Raw genomic sequence first — 17,712 nt, forward strand, 5'->3', positions numbered from 1 at the left:
CTTGAATTGGTGGTCAAAACCTGAAATTAATGGCATTTGCTCACTACTAGTGGCATGTTTACTAGCTAGATGATTTGGTACTAACAAATTTGGTGTTCGATGGGCACACATATGAAGATTAAGTTATATCGAGAGTCGAGACTAAACAGTCTATCTGCAGTCGAACTATTTATGGACACTACCAACCCTGTCCATAATTACTCACCTTTCCCGAATATCCAAATTTCCCCAATGACGCAGGAGCTAATCTGGGAACGAGGAGTTATCCTCATTTGCAAGTGCATCTTGCTTGGAGTGAGTGATTCATCCTATAATCTAGTACGTGACTTGGTCACGTCGAGTGGCGTCTACTACCATCGGTCAAGTGGCATCCCAGGACTACCCCAACCTCGCAGGTCTCGACTTGTGTCACCCTCACAGCACCCGAACTTGGTATTAAAAGAAACATTTTAGGGAAAACATTTAACACCCCGTATCACATCAAAAGTCTACATGGATAATCTTGAATATATAACAAACTATATGGGCTATTATTAATAGTACCTTAGGCTTAAGCATTTTGAGCCATATGATATGGCTTGTGAATTTATAATCAAGGAATTGAGCCAGTAGTCTATTTGGAGCGTTACAGGTGGTATCAGAGCCTCGCCTAGTCCAAGTGGTGGGTCGGTTGCTCCCTAAGGGGAAAGATTGTAATACTCCAAGTAGGGATGGCAATTCACCCCGCCCCGCCCCCGAACGGGACGGGTTTTCATCAAATTTTTGGGTATCGGGGCAGGTTCGGGGGAAAATATTAAAAAAATCCAATCGGGGCGGGGTGGGTTCGGGTTGATGTTACCCCGTCCCAAAATATTTTTCCATACAAAATTATATTTTTAATCTAATACTTTTATCGTTAAACTTAAAAATATATATTTATACCTCACTATTTTTCTCATTATTCTAAAAAAAACCTATTTTTCCCTCTATATTTCATCATTATAATAAGATAATACCTTATATATATAACCATTTTCTTCTTTTTTGCCTTTAATTTTGATTTTTTTTTCTTATTTTTCATGGGGCAGGGTAGGGTTGGTAAACCCAACCCCCGAATGCAGCGGAAACGGGAATACCCACGAATAATATATATAACCATTTTCTTCTTTTTTGCTTTTGAGTTTTGATTTTTTTTTCTTATTTTTCATGGGGCAGGGCAGGGTGGGTAAACCCAACCCTCGAATGGAGCGGAAACGGGAATACCCACGAATAACCCGGGCGGGGTCGGGTTATGGCAACCCCCCCCCCCTCGTTGCCATTCCTAACCCCCAAGTTTTGGGGAAAATGAGTGCTTAGTCCCACATTAGGTTGGAGCAAGAGTCTCACTTGGTATAGTTAACTCTTACCTATGGCTAAATGGTTACCTTCTTAGGTATACCTTTTAATGCTAAATATTCATGCCAAAAATGAGTCTATGATCAGTTGAGTTAGGTCATTACAAAAAGTGCCCAAAAAAAGTTTGTTCTCCCAAGTTCAATTGAATTACTTCCATGCATGTGAAAATGACATTTGACTTGAATGGCTCAGTTGGAATCAGTATAAATAAGACAATTAGCTCATGTGTGATAGAGGTAAGGGGCCTCAAGATTTGACATGATCATAAAAAGGATGCAATGAATTACTCCTATATTGATAAATAAGACACCAAGGGCTTGTTTAGTTTAGATTTTAAGGGAGGTTTTAAAGTGTAATGAGTGAAAAGAGATAAATAGAGAAAATTTATTGAAGATCATGCGCAGAGATTTTGAGTACCTCAAACGAACAAGCCTTAAAAACTTAAGAAAGAGAATGATGAGGCAATGCATTAGTATTTCATTAAAATCCAAGTAGACAACAAGAAATTTGTTTATGCCATGAATCTTGATGAAGAGCACCAATTAAAAAATGTATTCTGGGCCGATGTGGGGAGGGGAGACGTTTAAAGAATTTGGTAATGTTGTGACATTCGACTCCACTTACTTTGGTTAACAAGCACAATATGCCTTTTACTCCTTTTGCATGTATAAACCATCATGGGACATGGATAGTCAATCTTGTTTGGACGTGGTTTGAATGTTTGATACCACGGGACGACATGACTAACGATTTCATTTTTTACAACTCATCTAAAACATTAATCATATTAAAATCATAAAATCAAATTCCATTTAATACCAGTTTGAAATGCATTTTTAAAAATGGATTCGCCCACTCCAAATTAAGATTCATCAAACCCATTTTTACAATCGGTAAATTCATTTCAAATTCATTTCAAACATGTATTAATCGATTTCGTATATTTATAATTTTTGACGCAGTTAACGTTAGCCAACAAATACTCTTTTCTCCCTTTCTCCCTCTCTCTCAAAAAGCTAGCCGTCGCAAATATCTTTCTTTTTCCTTCCCCTTTCCTCTAGGGTTTGATACCCTTGTACGAGGGTGGAAGGGGAAGGGCATAATAGTAATTCTAAATATCTTCTTTTATAGTACTTTTGTCTTTGTTTTGTTTTCTTTTCGTCTCTTCAGATCAACCACTCGTTGTTTGATTTATGAGAGTTTTGTCTCTCGTCTTCTCAAGAATTGTTAGTTTTGTCTTTGGACGATTATTTCGTCTACAGATTGGGTTCTTTCAGAGATGATGTTACTTCACAATAATATCCGTACCTACAGTGTTCTTATCCTACATAATGTTTTTGGCAAGGCAACTCATGATAGCTTGTCAGATCTGTAACTTTTAGAAATTCATTGGTGCGTTCATACTTGGTTGAAGTCTATTTGATTATTTGAGTATTTGCTGTCTTTTATTTTCGGCTAGCACTTTATCCCTTTTGAAACTGCTGATTTTTTGTATGAATCTACGATAGCTTGCAAGTGTTGTTGTTTGCGTCTGGCTCAATGTCTGGATTGGGGGTGTAATACATCGTCTGCCTTCTTTTTTTTTGAACAAACTTAGAAGATTTTGATTACTCAAAATCCGCCCAAAGGGCTACAAACCCCAATCCGGAGCCCATCGATGGGAACAAACCCACGATAAGGGTTATCCATATGGTTTGGATAGGAATACTCTGAGTACAGAAAACACTACCCAAAAGTGGTAGAGAAAGTTCCGCACAGGGAGCGGACGTAGACGCAAACGGAGAAGAAGACGGTAGCTGTAATTTGATGCGCCTCACCGGCCTCCTCTCCGACCAACTCTCAACGAAAACAAAAACACCCACAAAGGGTAGCGCCCTCTCCGAAACCGGAGAGTGAGAAGACAAAACAAAAACTAAAAACAAGAAAAAACACCTCCGGTAGTCGGAGCCGCCGCCACGGACCCTGCAACTTATTCGCCAGAGGAGAAGCCAAGCCACCCTAGCTACATCGTCTGCCTTGTGTTTCTCATTTTACATCTAGATGCTTGGTTTGGCTTTGTTGAAGATATTTATAATTAACTCTGTTATGTGGTTGTTGCTGGACCATTATCAATACAAAAGGTACGTTGACACAAACAAATTGAACACAAATTTTGTGTAGGGTCCATTACGGGTCCTACACAAATTATTTAAGTCGTTCATCAAATGTAAAATATTTTTTCAAGAGCCCTAAGAAAAATCAACTCAATCCAATATCTATAAGTGCTTGATCTAATCGTCTAACTTTTTATTATCCTGAAATCCAAGTGAAAAGTTAAATGATTGGATCGAGCACTTATAAATATCGAATTGAGCCAATTTTTTTGCAGGAGTCCTTAAAAAAATATTTTATATTTAATAAACGGCTTGGATTATTTGTGTGGAACCCGGAGTGGATTTCACACAAAATTGTGCGAGATCTGAGATCTGTGTCCTATTTGTATGTGTGAATAACACTGTTATCAATAGGAGAATAGTCTCCTCCATTTGAAAAAAAAAAAACAAGAAGAAAGTTGTCGATGCGCTAACAAATTGAACAAAACGCCGACCGTACGTGGAGTCGCCACCTCGTTTGTTAGCAGTTCACCCATGCACTTCAATTGTGAAAATTTACGAACCGTACAACTATCATTACCCAGCAATTTGTTTTATTATCACAGAGAGAGAGAGAGAGAGAGTGAGAGAGAGCGCAGCCCATTCCTAACATTCTTCCTCCCCCTCCCCCTGTCCATACATGAACATAGCAAAGCTGGGTATTTCTTCAGCCATTAAATCAACCTTTAATCACAAACCCACCTCAAAAACGACCTTAACCTTATCAATCTTGGAAACCCACTTGCAAAAATGCCAAAATCTCAAACAATTTACTCAAATCCTCTCTCAGATGATCGTCACTGGGTTCATCAAATACAACTATGCTTCAAGCAGGCTCCTCAAGTCCTCCACTGATTTACCCTTCATTCACATTGACCACTCGCGCAAAATCTTCGATAACATCGAAAACACTAGCACATTCAGTTGGAACACCATGATGAGGGGTTATTTACAGAGAAGTTACCCTAAAAAAGCAATCTTTGTGTATCGATTGATGGTGTTAAATTTTGTGTGTCCTGATAAATATACCTACCCAATTCTTGTTCAGGCTAGTGCGATCCGATTATCCGAATGGGAGGGGAAACAGTTGCATGATCATGTAATTAAGTTGGGTTTTGATTCAGATGTGTATGTACAGAACACTCTTATTTACATGTATGGAGTTTGTGATAATGTTGGGGATGCAAGGAAGGTGTTTGATGAAAGTCCTGTGTTGGACTCGGTTTCATGGAATTCAATGTTGGCAGGGTACATACAGACGGGAAACTTGGAAGAAGCGACGATAATATATGACCGGATGCCTGAGAGGAACGTGATCGCGTCAAATTCTATGATTGTGTTGCTTGGTCGCTCAGGTCTTGTGAGCGAGGCCTTGCAAGTGTTTAATGGCATGGATGAGAAGGATTTGGTTTCGTGGACTGCATTGATTTCTTGTTATGAGCAAAATGGGATGTATGAAGAGGCATTGCTTATGTTTCTGCAATTGAATTCTGATACCAGAAAGATAGACGAGGTTGTGGTGGTTAGTGTTCTCTCTGCATGCACGCACTTGTCTGCTATCAAGACAGGGGAATTGATCCATGGATTAGCTCTGAAAATCGGGATTGGGTGTTATATTAACCTTCAAAATGTGTTGATTCACATGTACTCAACTTGTGGGGACATAATGGCTGCAGAGCAGCTGTTTAATGTGGGCTACCACTTGGACCAGATATCTTGGAACTCTATGATATCTGGGTACTTGAAATGTGGATCAGTGGAAAATGCTAGGGCATTATTTGATTCCATGCCCGAAAGGGATATTGTATCCTGGAGTGCAATGATATCAGGTTATGCACAGCAAGATCAGTTCTCTGAGACTTTGGCATTGTTCCAACAAATGCAGCTTGAAGAAATTAGGCTTGATGAGACCACCTTGGTGAGTGTGCTTTCGGCATGCACCCACTTGGCTGCCTTTGACCAAGGTAGATGGGTTCATGCATATATAAGGAAAAATGACCTAAATATTAATGCCATTCTCGGTACAACCCTTATTGACATGTATATGAAATTTGGATGTGTGAAAAGCGCATTGGAAGTTTTCACTGGCATGGAAGAAAAGGGGGTATCGAGTTGGAATGCTCTCATTCTTGGATTGGCAATGAATGGGTTGGTTGTAAGGTCTCTTGAGATGTTCTCAGAGATGAAGAAATGCGGTGCGGTGCCCAATGAGATAACCTTTGTGGCAGTTCTTGGGGCTTGTCGGCATATGGGATTAGTAGATGAAGGTCGTCACCACTTTGACTCGATGACTCAAAAACACAGCATTGAACCCAATGTCAAGCACTATGGATGCATGGTCGATCTTCTTGGACGCGCAGGTTTGCTCAAGGAAGCAGAGAAGCTTATTGAAAGTATGCCTATGCCACCAGATACGGCTACTTGGGGAGCCTTACTTGGGGCTTGTAAGAAACACGGTGATAGTGAAATGGGTGAGAGGGTTGGAAGGAGACTAGTTGAGCTACAGCCCAACCACGATGGGTTCCACGTACTATTGTCGAATATATATGCTTCAAAGGGTAATTGGAATGATGTGCTGGAAGTGCGAAAGACGATGATGAAACAAAGTGTGGTTAAAACCCCAGGTTGCAGCATGATTGAGGCGAATGGTGTTGTTCATGAGTTTTTGGCCGGTGATAAGACACACCCTCATATAGACGAGATTGGGAAGATGTTGGATGAAATAGCTGAGAGACTTAAGATGTTGGGTTATGCACCTGATACAAATGAGGTTTCTCTTGATATTGACGAAGAGGAGAAGGCAACGACTCTCCTCAGACATAGTGAGAAGCTTGCGATTGCCTTTGGACTTATTGCTATCAGCCCACCAACAACGATACGGATTATGAAGAATTTGCGAATTTGTAACGATTGTCATGCAGTGGTAAAGCTGATCTCTAGATCTTTTAATCGTGAGATTGTGGTTAGGGATCGGCATCGCTTTCACCACTTTAAGCAGGGCTTATGCTCCTGCAATGAGTACTGGTAGCATAATACGATAAGCAACTTGGTATTGATGGTACACCTTGTTTGGGGAAGATTTTCGTGAAATTTTGGACTTGTGCTGAAACCTGCACTGGGAGATGATCTGACTATCACTATTAAAAATTTCTACGTTTCGGATTTGAGGAGGAATTTCCAGTTGTCAAAATGAAAAACTAAATACGGTGGATGATTGTTGATCCCTCCAAAGCTCTGCTAGATGAAGCTTGAAAATCATTTAGAAATTTCGTCGCATGCAAATTTTCACTTGTTTCCAACAGCTAGTACATATCATGGATGCTACTGCACTTGTGGTGCTAATTTGGTCACCTCCACGAACGTTTCATCTCGTTGATGAAGATATCTTAATGGCAGAGGTGAAACCTGCAAATCATGGTTTCTAAAATACTATTTGAGAATCCATTTAGAATTTGTGGTGACAGAAGGATAGGTGAAGCTGGCTTCCTTCAAGGGTAGGTTCAATCTGGCTCATTTGTGTTCCCTTTCCACAGATGGTTCCATTTTTCCCATCAAGCACACATGGGCGGACCCAGTATAGGGCAAGCGGGGTCACTTGACTCCACTGAGTTCCAAAATACCTCTAGAGTATGTATAGTTTTGAGGAGTATTTTGTAATTTTGCCCCAAAAGATAATATTCTTGCCTTGAAGATCCCACGGATTTTCATGTGTCGTAAATATTTGACCTCACTGCAACTAAATCCTGCGTCCGCCCCTGATTAGCACATAATTGCTTATCCCGTTGTCTGTATTGCAGGATACAGGCAAGCACAGTAGCGAACTGAACCAAACAACTGACAACTATGTTAAAGTCTGCACTTCCCTCAGAAAGTTCAAAAATACTCTTCATGGAAGAAGCTGGACGAGGAGGTCTCGAAACCCTCCACAAAGTCCTGAGAGCCAGAAGCATGGAACTTCTTCTAGGATGTACTTCCTCTCCCAATGGGCACTCTCGGGAGTCAGGAGTTCTAATGTCAAGGGTATTACTTTAAAAGTGGAGGACCTCTGCTGTTTACATTTTCATTTTCTCTCGTGTTACTTTTCAGCTGAGTTGTTGCGGGCGTACAGTACTATGGCCTTTCTTATTCTATTTCACTTTTTTGGCGCCATACCGCTACTGTCTAGCTGCCATACCACTGAGCGAGGGCATGAATAGTTGAAACAATCAGACATTCAGAACAAGATATAAGGAATATTAATTTTCCATTGCCATCTTGGATGGATGTTGATTTTATTCATGCAACCATTTAGACAGATGGCCTGAACTACACTTCCATACATTGCATTCTGTTCTCATTTTTTTCTCAGGGAGAACAATTTCTGCTACCATGTTATCTCGTGAAGTAGTCCTTCCCTTTAACTAATTTGCCTTCGATTCTCATGTTCTCAGTTGAGTATTTTCAGAAAAGAAAAAACAAGTGAAGAACTATTTTATGTCCTGGTGTAAAAAACACCGGTACTTTCAGAATCCACTTTTTTGTTATGGTTGGAATAAAAATGAGAAGAGATAGTTAGAAAAAAAACAAAAGAAGAAAGTAATTCCTGAATCGAATCCACAACAAAATTTAATTCCCAATGCTGCTTTTTTTAAGCATCCCCTACCGTTCTACCCTTTTGTTAAGGAGGTTTCTGGCCCTCGTTCTGACATCCACCTGGTTATCGGCAGTTCACTTTCTTCATGTGCATCAAGACAATAAGAAAGGGGATTCAAATCCCTGAGGTTATGCTCAATAAGAACTGGTATCTTCACTTCGTGGGGTAGTTCCTCACCATGTTGCCCTTTCTCAGCCCCTGCTCACTGATCCTTGACCGCACTCTTTCATTAAAATTCTTATGCTTTCACTTTCCATGATTGTCTTTCAGTATAAAGTCATAAAACTGAAGCTCTGCTTTCCTGTTTTTTGATCCGCAAGCTCTGCTTTCCTTTACTTCCCGGTTACCCCAAGTAAAGCTTTTTCTCAACAGCCAACTGAGTACTCTTTTTACCCATTCAGCTTCATTTTATTCAAGTCCCATCTTCCAAATCTTGTGTCAAGCAATCTAAATCAGGGACATATCCTGCTTCTGCCATATGCAAAACCAACACATCAAGAACTTCATATACCCATTCTATATGTGCACCCACCTTATCTCCAACCACGAAACCACAAACCTGATTTCTAACCTGAACCCAACTCCTCCCAGCCTCTTTTCTACTCCCCACACCTCTCATCAACTTCCTCACTTTTGCGAAATCTCCCCACATACCTTCAGCTGCGTAAATATTTGACACTGTCACATAAGTGCCTGCCATATTTGGCCCCAAATCCAATAACCTCCTTGCCGCCAATTTTTCCATATCAGGATGCCTATGTGCTTTGCAAGCTCCAAGAAATGCACCCCAAACCGATTCATCAGGCTTAAACGGCATCCCCTCCATTATTTCATAAGCCTCCTTAACTCTCCCAGCACGTCCTAGCAAATCCACAACACATCCATAAATTTCCTGATTTGGAGTGAGGTTATAATAACCAATCATCGAATTGAAGTAACTCAAACCTTTATCTACAAGTCCGGCATGGCTACAAGCACCTAAAACTGCCATAAACACAATCCGATCAGGCCTGATACCTGACTTGACCATTTGATCAAACAATTCAACCGCCTCTTTTCCATATCCGTGGCTTCCATATCCAATCATCATAGAAGTCCAAGAAACCAAATCTCTAATGGACATTTCAATGAAAATTTGCTGTGAATCTGAGATGTTGCCACACTTGGCATACATGTCTATGAGGGCATTGGACAATGCCAAGTTCCTATCAAAGCCTCTTTGAATGATGGTTCCATGTACTTGCTGTCCGCAGTTCAAAACAGCTAAATTAGAGCACGCTGCCACAACACTTGAGAGTGTGAAGCAATTTGGACTAAATCCTTCGTACTCCATCTGTGAGAATATGAAGAGAGATTCGATGGAATCACTTTTTTCATATCCAGCAATCCATGTGTTCCATGTAATCAAATCTCTTTCGGTCATCCCATGAAAACACTGTTTTGCTTCGCGTAAATCACACCTACAATACATGTCTAATATGGAGTTCATAACAGGAGTATTTGATTCATATCCTTGTTTAATAATAGCTGCATGAATTTGCCTGCCAGTAGTATGAGAGCCTATTGAGGCGCAAGCTCTGCCAGCAATCGAAAAGCTAAATGCGTTTGTTTCAGCTTCCTCCTGTTGACAGAAAATACAAGAAGAATCTGCATACTTAGACCTTCTAAATAAAAACACTAAGGTGATGATTTGTGAAGTTTATGTTGCTTGTTTTCTGTTTGCAGAAAATCTGGAAACAGTAATCCAAAACATGTTTTGGCAACTGTAAAGATTAAATGCTAGTATTAAAAATTCGATGTCCTCCAATTTCCAAATTTTTGACACAGAAAATGGAACATGGCCACCTCCTCCGATAACTTCCATCCCTCCGCCAAACCCTCTAGTCGCCCCTCACTTCCAAAACAGAAGTTTTTAAAAGCAAACATGCGCACATCAAACGTGTTTTTTGTTTTTGTTCTTCAACAACAAATGAAATGTTGGTAATGATAAGCAGCAAACAGGAAAGTGTAAACTCCACCAAACAGAAGCTCGCAAGTACTCGTTTTCAATCTAAAAACATTTATTAGTAGTATCTACGTACCAACAGCATTTGCCTAAAAGCTTGCAGCCCGCTATATCCATCTCCGCGATGAGTATAACCCGTGATCAACGTCGTCCAAGACACTGAATTCTTTTCCCGAATACCACCAAAAACCACGCACGCCTCCACCATAGTAGCACAACAAGTCGCGTACAAGTCCAAAACCGCGTTGTCAACATACAAGCAACCCTCCAACCCAAACTTAACAACCATCCCATGAACCAAACCACCACAAGAAAGTGAGTTCATGCCTTTACAAGCCTTCAAAGCACTCGACATGGTAAATGCATTCGGGTACTCATTACATTCCCTCATCATGTTCCGAAAAACCACCCATGCCCGAGCGTGGTGGTTGCAGGACGCGTAGCCGGCGATCATGGCCGTCCACACAATCACGTCTCGCTCGGGCATTTCGTCGAACAGGGTACGTGCTTCTTTGGTTAGGCCCTTGTCAAAGTATGATTTGATGATGTTGGTGGCTAAAATGGAGGGTCGCTTGGGTTGGAAAGGTGGTTTGGGTTGTTGGGTTGTGCAGTTTTGGGTCCATTGGAGAGAGTTTTTGATCGTTGGTGGGATCTGATGGTATTGAGGGGTGGAGAGTAGTCTTTTGGCACTCATTGTCGTTGCACATGATCGCAGCCTCAGAAAAAATTGTGCGTTACTGCATATTTTGGTAAGGTTGTGTTCGTGTTGTTAAGGTTCAAACACAAGATTTAGCAACCAAGGTATGCGAAAGCCACAAGTTTGTTTGTCATTATTAGTTAGAGAAAGAAAAGAAAAGAAAAGAAAAGAGAAGGGAAAATAATTTCGAAGGAATGTGTGTGGAAAATGTACAAAAATCACTATAATGTGCTTAATACTTTGTTATCCTCCCTCAGTTCCTTCACAAACTAAACAATACTCCTTCCGTTCCGTTCCAATTTATTTGTCCATTTTTTTACTTTTACAGGTTGTGTCTGGCACGCAAGGTACCCGCTTCGGGTAACGTCACGCAACAAGAGAGGCAGTTATTGCTCACATGTGCAAACTGTCTCCTGAGTGTGCACGTACATGTGCTCGGCATGCGGGTAACCGCTTCGACTGACATTAGTCAGCACGTCTAGAGCCAGATAGTTAGGTGCACATGGGTGAGCTACCTTTGTGTGCCACGTGGTTCATACTGGTCAGGTTTGTCCGAACCAGTTTGTACTGGTCAGGTTTGTCCGAAGCGGTTTGTCCAAGCAGGACATGGGAGGATCCGAACCATTGAACTGGCCCAGCCCAATAGGTTTGCACCCCAGGCGTCGAGGCACACTGGGCCTTTGTGGGCTACACCGTTCGGTCTACACCACACTGGGCCTTAGTGGGCTACACCATTCTGTCCAGGTCGTTGTCCATATGTTCGGCCCACTACAATTGCTAAATAATAAGGGAAAATGACGGCCAAGGACGTGTTTGATAATTAATACCCTCTAAGGACATTTTCAGCATTAACAAATGTACTCAAATGTTCTCAGCATGTCCTTGACGGGTATTAATTATCAAAACACGTCCTGGGCCGTCATTTTCCCAAATAATAACGCTAATCATTGAGCCAAAAGTTCTTTACATAATGGAAAAGTAAGCCCAGAAAAACAGTATCATGAAGAGATTCATTACAGATGAAAAACAAAGAAAAACCAATGCTGTATCATATATGGTATAACACATACAATTGATCAAGGACCCAAATTAATATTTTTGGGGTCTCAAAAAAACAATTATTCGAAGCAAAAACACCGATCAACTTGTTTCATTGATCGGAGAACAAACCAGTGAATATTGTACAGTAACGTGTTGGGAAAAAAAAAACCGAAACAGATATCTTGCCGTCGAAATTTTCCAAGCAGAAAATTGCTATGATTTTCTATTTCCCTATCCTGAAGCAGAGGCTACAATTTACATCAGGTTTCTAAACAAGAATCTGAGACTTTGCGGCGCCACGGGAGCATTTTATCCGTCCAGAGTCCCGAAGAGCACAAACACAGATCTCCAGAAGTTCATAGTCTTCCTCCCAGTATAACAACGAAGCTATCTCTGGATTATCCAACAGCATTTTAGATGTCAAGAAGCCAGCAATTGACCACGTTTGGTAGAGTCGGGCTTGCTTTCCAATGAACTTTCCATTCCTCGTGTCGTAATATTCAGGCCAACGGTCTAATGGAAGTCTCTTCTCAGCCAAATCAACTGCTTTCCTAGCAAGTTCTGGTCTGCCCATCTTCATGCAAGCCAATGTGAACTGAAAATGATTATAGAAAGAGTGACGGATATGAGAACATTTTAGCAAATAATACTAAGCCAAATCAAGGCTAAAGAACCCCAGGACTATGTCAAAATCTATTCCTATAAACACAAAACTCATTACATTTTTCAGGGTTTTTAACCTAACTGATTACATTTTTTCAGGGTTATTTAAAATATTTGGACAAACAATTTTGACGTGCAATTTTCCCAATTTAGATTCCTGTATGATCAAACTTTCCCCAAAAGAAAACGATAATGGAAGAATACACTTTTAGATAACACTTCTGTTTATTTTCCTGATCGAGAAAGTGCTAAGGATCCACCACTTACACCTCATTGGAAAACCATAATACTAAATTTTAAAAAATTCAGCACCATGATAAGGCACCCATGTTAGGAAACAAAGATTAACAGTGGCTGCTGAGCCACACACAAAAGAGAGAGAGAGAGAGAGAGAGAGAGAGAGAGAGAGAGATTAACAATGACTAGCAGGATTACGAAAGTGAAAATAGACAAACAAGATGTGAAGTCTTCAAGATAAGCTGAGTCTTCTGACTGTTTCAAGTTTTCAACCACCATTCTGAGTAAACTAAGGGAAAATATCAATAGGTAGTGGTCTTGTTAGTTATAGTATATATGTCCTTCAATTTTGTTGTTCCTACTCATAGCTACATGATTTTAGTTTGACACTTTCTTCTTTCAATATTTTTCCTTGATTTCACTATTTTTTTTGTAAATTGTAAGCTGCAGTTTAGAACATGGACCCTTTTAACTTTGGACCTTTGTTATGATTTCCTAATAAGAATGAATAAGTGGCATACAATCTCCCACAAAAATGGCTGAACAGGACTCAAGCATGAATCTGACTATCTACCATGAGATTGCTGTCAAGGTCCCAAGAGGGCCAAAAGCAAGTCTGGTTCCCGCTAGAAGACCAAGTAAAACTGGTTAATTTCTGCTTGGGACATTGAGTAACTATGTGAACAACAAATTCAAAAAACTAGCATTCAATGGGTATCGCTTTGTACGTAAACACTACCAGCAAATCCAAAATTACCTGCCATAAAAGGGTTGGCCAAGATCCCCCGTTGTGATACGACCAAGGGCTGCAAATCAAAATACATTCCATATGAGTAAAGATGCAAAAAGCCATCACAAAGGTAGCTAGCAGCATAAACTCTACACACTTGAGTTCGCTCACTCGTGCACAAATACACATACAAAGTGAAGAAAGTCGTAGAGAGCACTCACGTATTCTTTGGGTCACTGCCTGTGATTATACGCCACTCTTCATATTCTAAAGCAGGGTAACATATCTTGATAGGCATGTGCCCCATCAGATCATCCCATTTGGCCTCAATCAAATTCAAAACAGCCTTGTTTTGTCTTGGAGTACCCAGAGATGAAACAATGGACCAGAGATTTCCAAGCGTAAAGAACCTAAAATCCATGTGAGCAGGCTGTAAATTGCCAATCAGATAACCGCCCTTTTCTGGAATCCAATCCACCAACCAATGAGGGATTTGTTCAGGGTAGATATTGAACTTGTTAGTGGCATCTGTGGAATATTCCTCTGTCTTATACCTGTATATCTCATTGATCTTTTTCATATCAACCCAATAATATTCCCTGACGTGAAATGACAATGCACTAAGTCTATCATTAATGGCTCTCACCAAATTCTTGGAACCTTCGTCAACAGAGAGCATTTCCCGGGAACACCTCAGAGCTGAGTAGAATAAGGCCTATGAAATAAACATTTGCATGCGTCATGAGATAAAATTACCAAAGTTGACAGAGGGGGACAAAAATGTTTGTCACAAGAATCCATAGGTACACACGAAATCACTTCAAAGCTATAAATTGATACCCCATGGTATAAAATAAGGTATCTCTACCAGCTTTGTCCGAAGATCCTCCAACGGGCACAAGATGGAAGCACTCCAAGGAAAAACAAACCTCCCTTAGTATCAAAAACATCAACATTTCCAAGATGCAGCGCAAATTATCACACGGTCATGTTGGTTTAAACGTTCAAGACATGAATCTGACTACTTAAAAGTGAGATCTCACCATTTTCCACCAAAACAGACATGATTTTCTCAGCTTTTGAAACATAGAAAACAAACGTCATTTTAAGTGAAACCACCAGAAATAGAACTTGAAGGCACAGTTTTAGGGCCAACGCGGTTGATTTGCAAATGGCACTGAATCTTAACAAAAGCAATATATGGCAAGGTAGCAACGAAAGACTGGAAAACATCAACTCACTTGAATCTCAAGGGGGTGACCATGGATACCCATTCGTCGGTCTATCATACACGAGCCATCAGTGACCAAGAGGGTAGGAAACATATCGAATCCATCAGACAAACACAAGTTTAAAATAAGCTTTATGCCCGTTTGGACATCTACCCTTTCTTGTAGAGTGTAGTCACCAGTGATCTTGCCATAAGCTCTCAATAAAATAATCCACCACAACCCTATCATAGAAGTCAATATGAGGAAAAAAGTAAGCCCAAAACATTTGATGCGTGACTCAACAGCCCACTAAGTCATCATCTTGTTCAAGAGAACTTGTAAATGCAAAACATGGACATCGAAATGAACCAACTAGACTGCAAGAAAAATGTCATTTGACCTTAACCTTTTAAAGGCTACAAATGAACCCTCTCAAAGCTTACCAGAGTCTACAGGAGCAACGCGGCCAATAGCTGATTCACCAAAATCTGGGTCTAAAACTTCTTCCAACTTGTTCTCATCAAGAGGCACAGTTCGAACTTTAAAGCTTGCTGGCATTAAACCCTGCCCCGGACTGTAGCAGTCCACTGTTTTCTCCCAGCTCTACCAAAAAAAACAGGAACAACACTTAGAAAGCTCCATTAACAATACATGAAACATTGGGTAAACTTTACAAGCAAGAGATAAAATACTAGTTGGCATAACATTCCAACTAACCTCTTCCCTGAGGCAACATACACTAGTAGACATAACGAAGAAGTAACATATTCGTCGATAAAATCACAAAAAGGAAATTCTGAAAGGACCAGCCATGAAAAATGGCCTGCACTGAAGCATTTAACGTATTGAATGAATGCAACTCTTTTTGCCTGTATTAAGCACACAAGATCAGCTTCAACGGCAATTGAGAAGGTAAAAGCTAAGGCCTGGCTAGGCCCATTGAAAACTGACACATTATTCAACGTCAACATCCATTAACTTTTGTTTCAGACAATGAGAAGGAACCAACCATGCGACAATCGTGCAACTTGCAACTTGATCTATCAAATCAAGAAATAGGACAGTAAATATATCAAGAGAGACTTGGGGGGCTAGAGTGTTAATGAACTAGGCTAGCCTACATAACAGCTGCATGTCTAATTTCCTGTCACACTAAATGCAAATTCCTGATATGGGGTTAAGTTTGCAACTTGGCCAAATTGACCAAAAGTACAGGGTTTTAGTTTTTTCCTTTTTTTTGTGGAAGTGAAGCACTGTGCAAGGCGTACCATCCAACTTACCTAATCCAAAAGAAAAAGTAAATCACGAGGTTCATGGACCCAAAACATGATAATTTCCAAATGCATAGGTAGACCTTCCTTCATCATACGTTATGACTTATGAGTGAAGGGGAAACTGTGAAACCATAACTGCTTAACATACATAAAGCAATGAAAATTACCTGCAGTTGCAAGGTATGGAGGAGGAAGTTCCTCACAATCTCTGCCTCCCCTTTAAGCAAGAAAGCCAGAGCAGACGGAACAAAATCCCGAAGGAAAACCTGATCATAGTTAAGTGGTTGCTTGTCAGCCAGATCATTTGCTGCCACGGTCCCAATTGGGTTCCCACAATATGATACAACTGCATTCTGCAATAGCTTCCATGCCTCCTTCTCAACCACGGACTCTTCTTTACCACAATTTAACACCTCAACCTTGTGCAAACCTTTCGAATTGTCCTTATTCACATTCCCACCATCATCTTCTACCCTAGATTCTTCATCTCTCCCTACATTGCCACCCTGAACATATATCCTCTCAAAATTCTTTTCATTCACAATGGTCTCCACCGAACTCGCATAATTTTTCACATTCGATGCAACCCTACAAATCACATGTACACCCCTATCTACACCACCATTACAAGTACTATACAAAACCCTAGATTGGCCCCAATTCAAACTAGAGGCACAAAATGGTTTCCGGGCTCGATCGCTCATGCCTCCGAAACCCAATATTCGAGGTGGGTTGCTATAAAATTTACGGTTATGAGCATGGTTGAACCCAAAATTAGATTGGCTATTGGTAAGAGGGTAGTGGCATTTTGGGGACGGGAAGCCGAAAAAAGCCGGGCTCCGGCCGTGGAAGAGGATTCTACAACAGGGTTTCATTGCCATGGGAGCAATTATGCGTAGAAAATAATCAGAAACAATAATATATGGAAATGAACGATGTGAAAAATCTATTTTGATATTCTGTAACTTGTGACATCGGAATGATTGGTAATTGCTTGGAACTTACAGTTATAGAGCCGTGGGAGGTAGAGAGAGATTGACGTGAAGTGAGGGAAATTTATACCTGAAGTTTTCTGGAGAACAAGAAGAATGGTCTCATGGGGTTTGCTATTTGTGTGAGCGGTGAAATTGAAGGGCTGTTGATTTTTTTGAAAGGAAAAGCGAGAATGACATGAGCAAGGGTAAAATACACCAGTCTTCCTTGGCTTTTACTGTAACTACATTAGTACCTCTGAGGCACTGGAAATTACGCTTTCACCGTATGGCTTCCGACTTTTATTACCATCAACCCCGGCTATTACTCTTCCATTAGGTTAACTTTCAGAAAATATGCTGACATAACCAACACTGCTGCCTAATAACCACGACTCCAGCACCAGTAACACAGCCTTTTCTCGTAGTAATAATGGTCGTCGTTAACTGGACCAACATCACAATTCACACTACTTGGAATAGTTGGCGTTATTCCTATAACTAACATCCTATTTCGGCTATTACCTTCTTCACTACTGTGTTCTCGTATGTAGGAATATCCCCGTTAGCCAGCTTTTGTAGCGAATTATAAATTGCACTATGTTCCTTGGCATTGCACTACGTACCTTGGCATTGCCGCGCAACTTTTGGTCAATTTGGGGGCATAATCGAATTTTTGTTAGTGTGTGTATCATGTGCTAAGCGAAAGTTTGTGCGTGTGGTGTGCTAATGGTTGTGATGAAA

General features: G+C 40.6%; 3 protein-coding genes across 4 annotated transcripts; 1 reads left to right on the plus strand and 2 right to left on the minus strand.

The window, feature by feature from the left end:
* The first annotated feature begins 3,951 nt into the window (after positions 1-3,951).
* Positions 3,952-7,959, plus strand: LOC131307500 (pentatricopeptide repeat-containing protein At3g62890-like). The gene is made up of 2 exons (XM_058334035.1): positions 3,952-7,000; positions 7,304-7,959. Exon 1 carries the CDS (start codon positions 4,147-4,149, stop codon positions 6,532-6,534), a length of 2,388 nt encoding a protein of 795 aa, XP_058190018.1. The 5' UTR covers positions 3,952-4,146; the 3' UTR covers positions 6,535-7,000; positions 7,304-7,959.
* Positions 7,960-8,006: 47 nt separating this feature from the next.
* On the minus strand, positions 8,007-11,073 carry LOC131307501 (putative pentatricopeptide repeat-containing protein At1g56570). Its single transcript, XM_058334036.1, has 2 exons — positions 10,221-11,073; positions 8,007-9,760 (listed from the first exon to the last, which is right to left on the minus strand). Exons 1-2 carry the CDS (start codon positions 10,836-10,838, stop codon positions 8,552-8,554), a joined length of 1,827 nt encoding a protein of 608 aa, XP_058190019.1. The 5' UTR covers positions 10,839-11,073; the 3' UTR covers positions 8,007-8,551.
* Positions 11,074-11,809: 736 nt separating this feature from the next.
* On the minus strand, positions 11,810-17,126 carry LOC131307502 (alkaline/neutral invertase A, mitochondrial). 2 transcript variants are annotated; one of them, XM_058334037.1, is made up of 6 exons: positions 16,165-17,126; positions 15,167-15,326; positions 14,754-14,965; positions 13,734-14,227; positions 13,540-13,588; positions 11,810-12,477 (listed from the first exon to the last, which is right to left on the minus strand). In XM_058334037.1, the coding sequence occupies exons 1-6, from the start codon at positions 16,876-16,878 to the stop codon at positions 12,151-12,153; spliced, it is 1,956 nt and encodes a 651-aa protein (XP_058190020.1). In that variant the 5' UTR covers positions 16,879-17,126; the 3' UTR covers positions 11,810-12,150. The 2 variants fall into 2 exon arrangements, 1 of the variants encoding a protein (XP_058190020.1); XR_009194146.1 differs by having other exon boundaries at positions 12,412-12,477; positions 13,670-14,227.
* Positions 17,127-17,712: the final 586 nt, after the last annotated feature.

The sequence above is a fragment of the Rhododendron vialii genome, chromosome 11a, assembly GCF_030253575.1.
Source record: "Rhododendron vialii isolate Sample 1 chromosome 11a, ASM3025357v1".
Classification (NCBI taxonomy): Eukaryota; Viridiplantae; Streptophyta; class Magnoliopsida; order Ericales; family Ericaceae; genus Rhododendron; species Rhododendron vialii.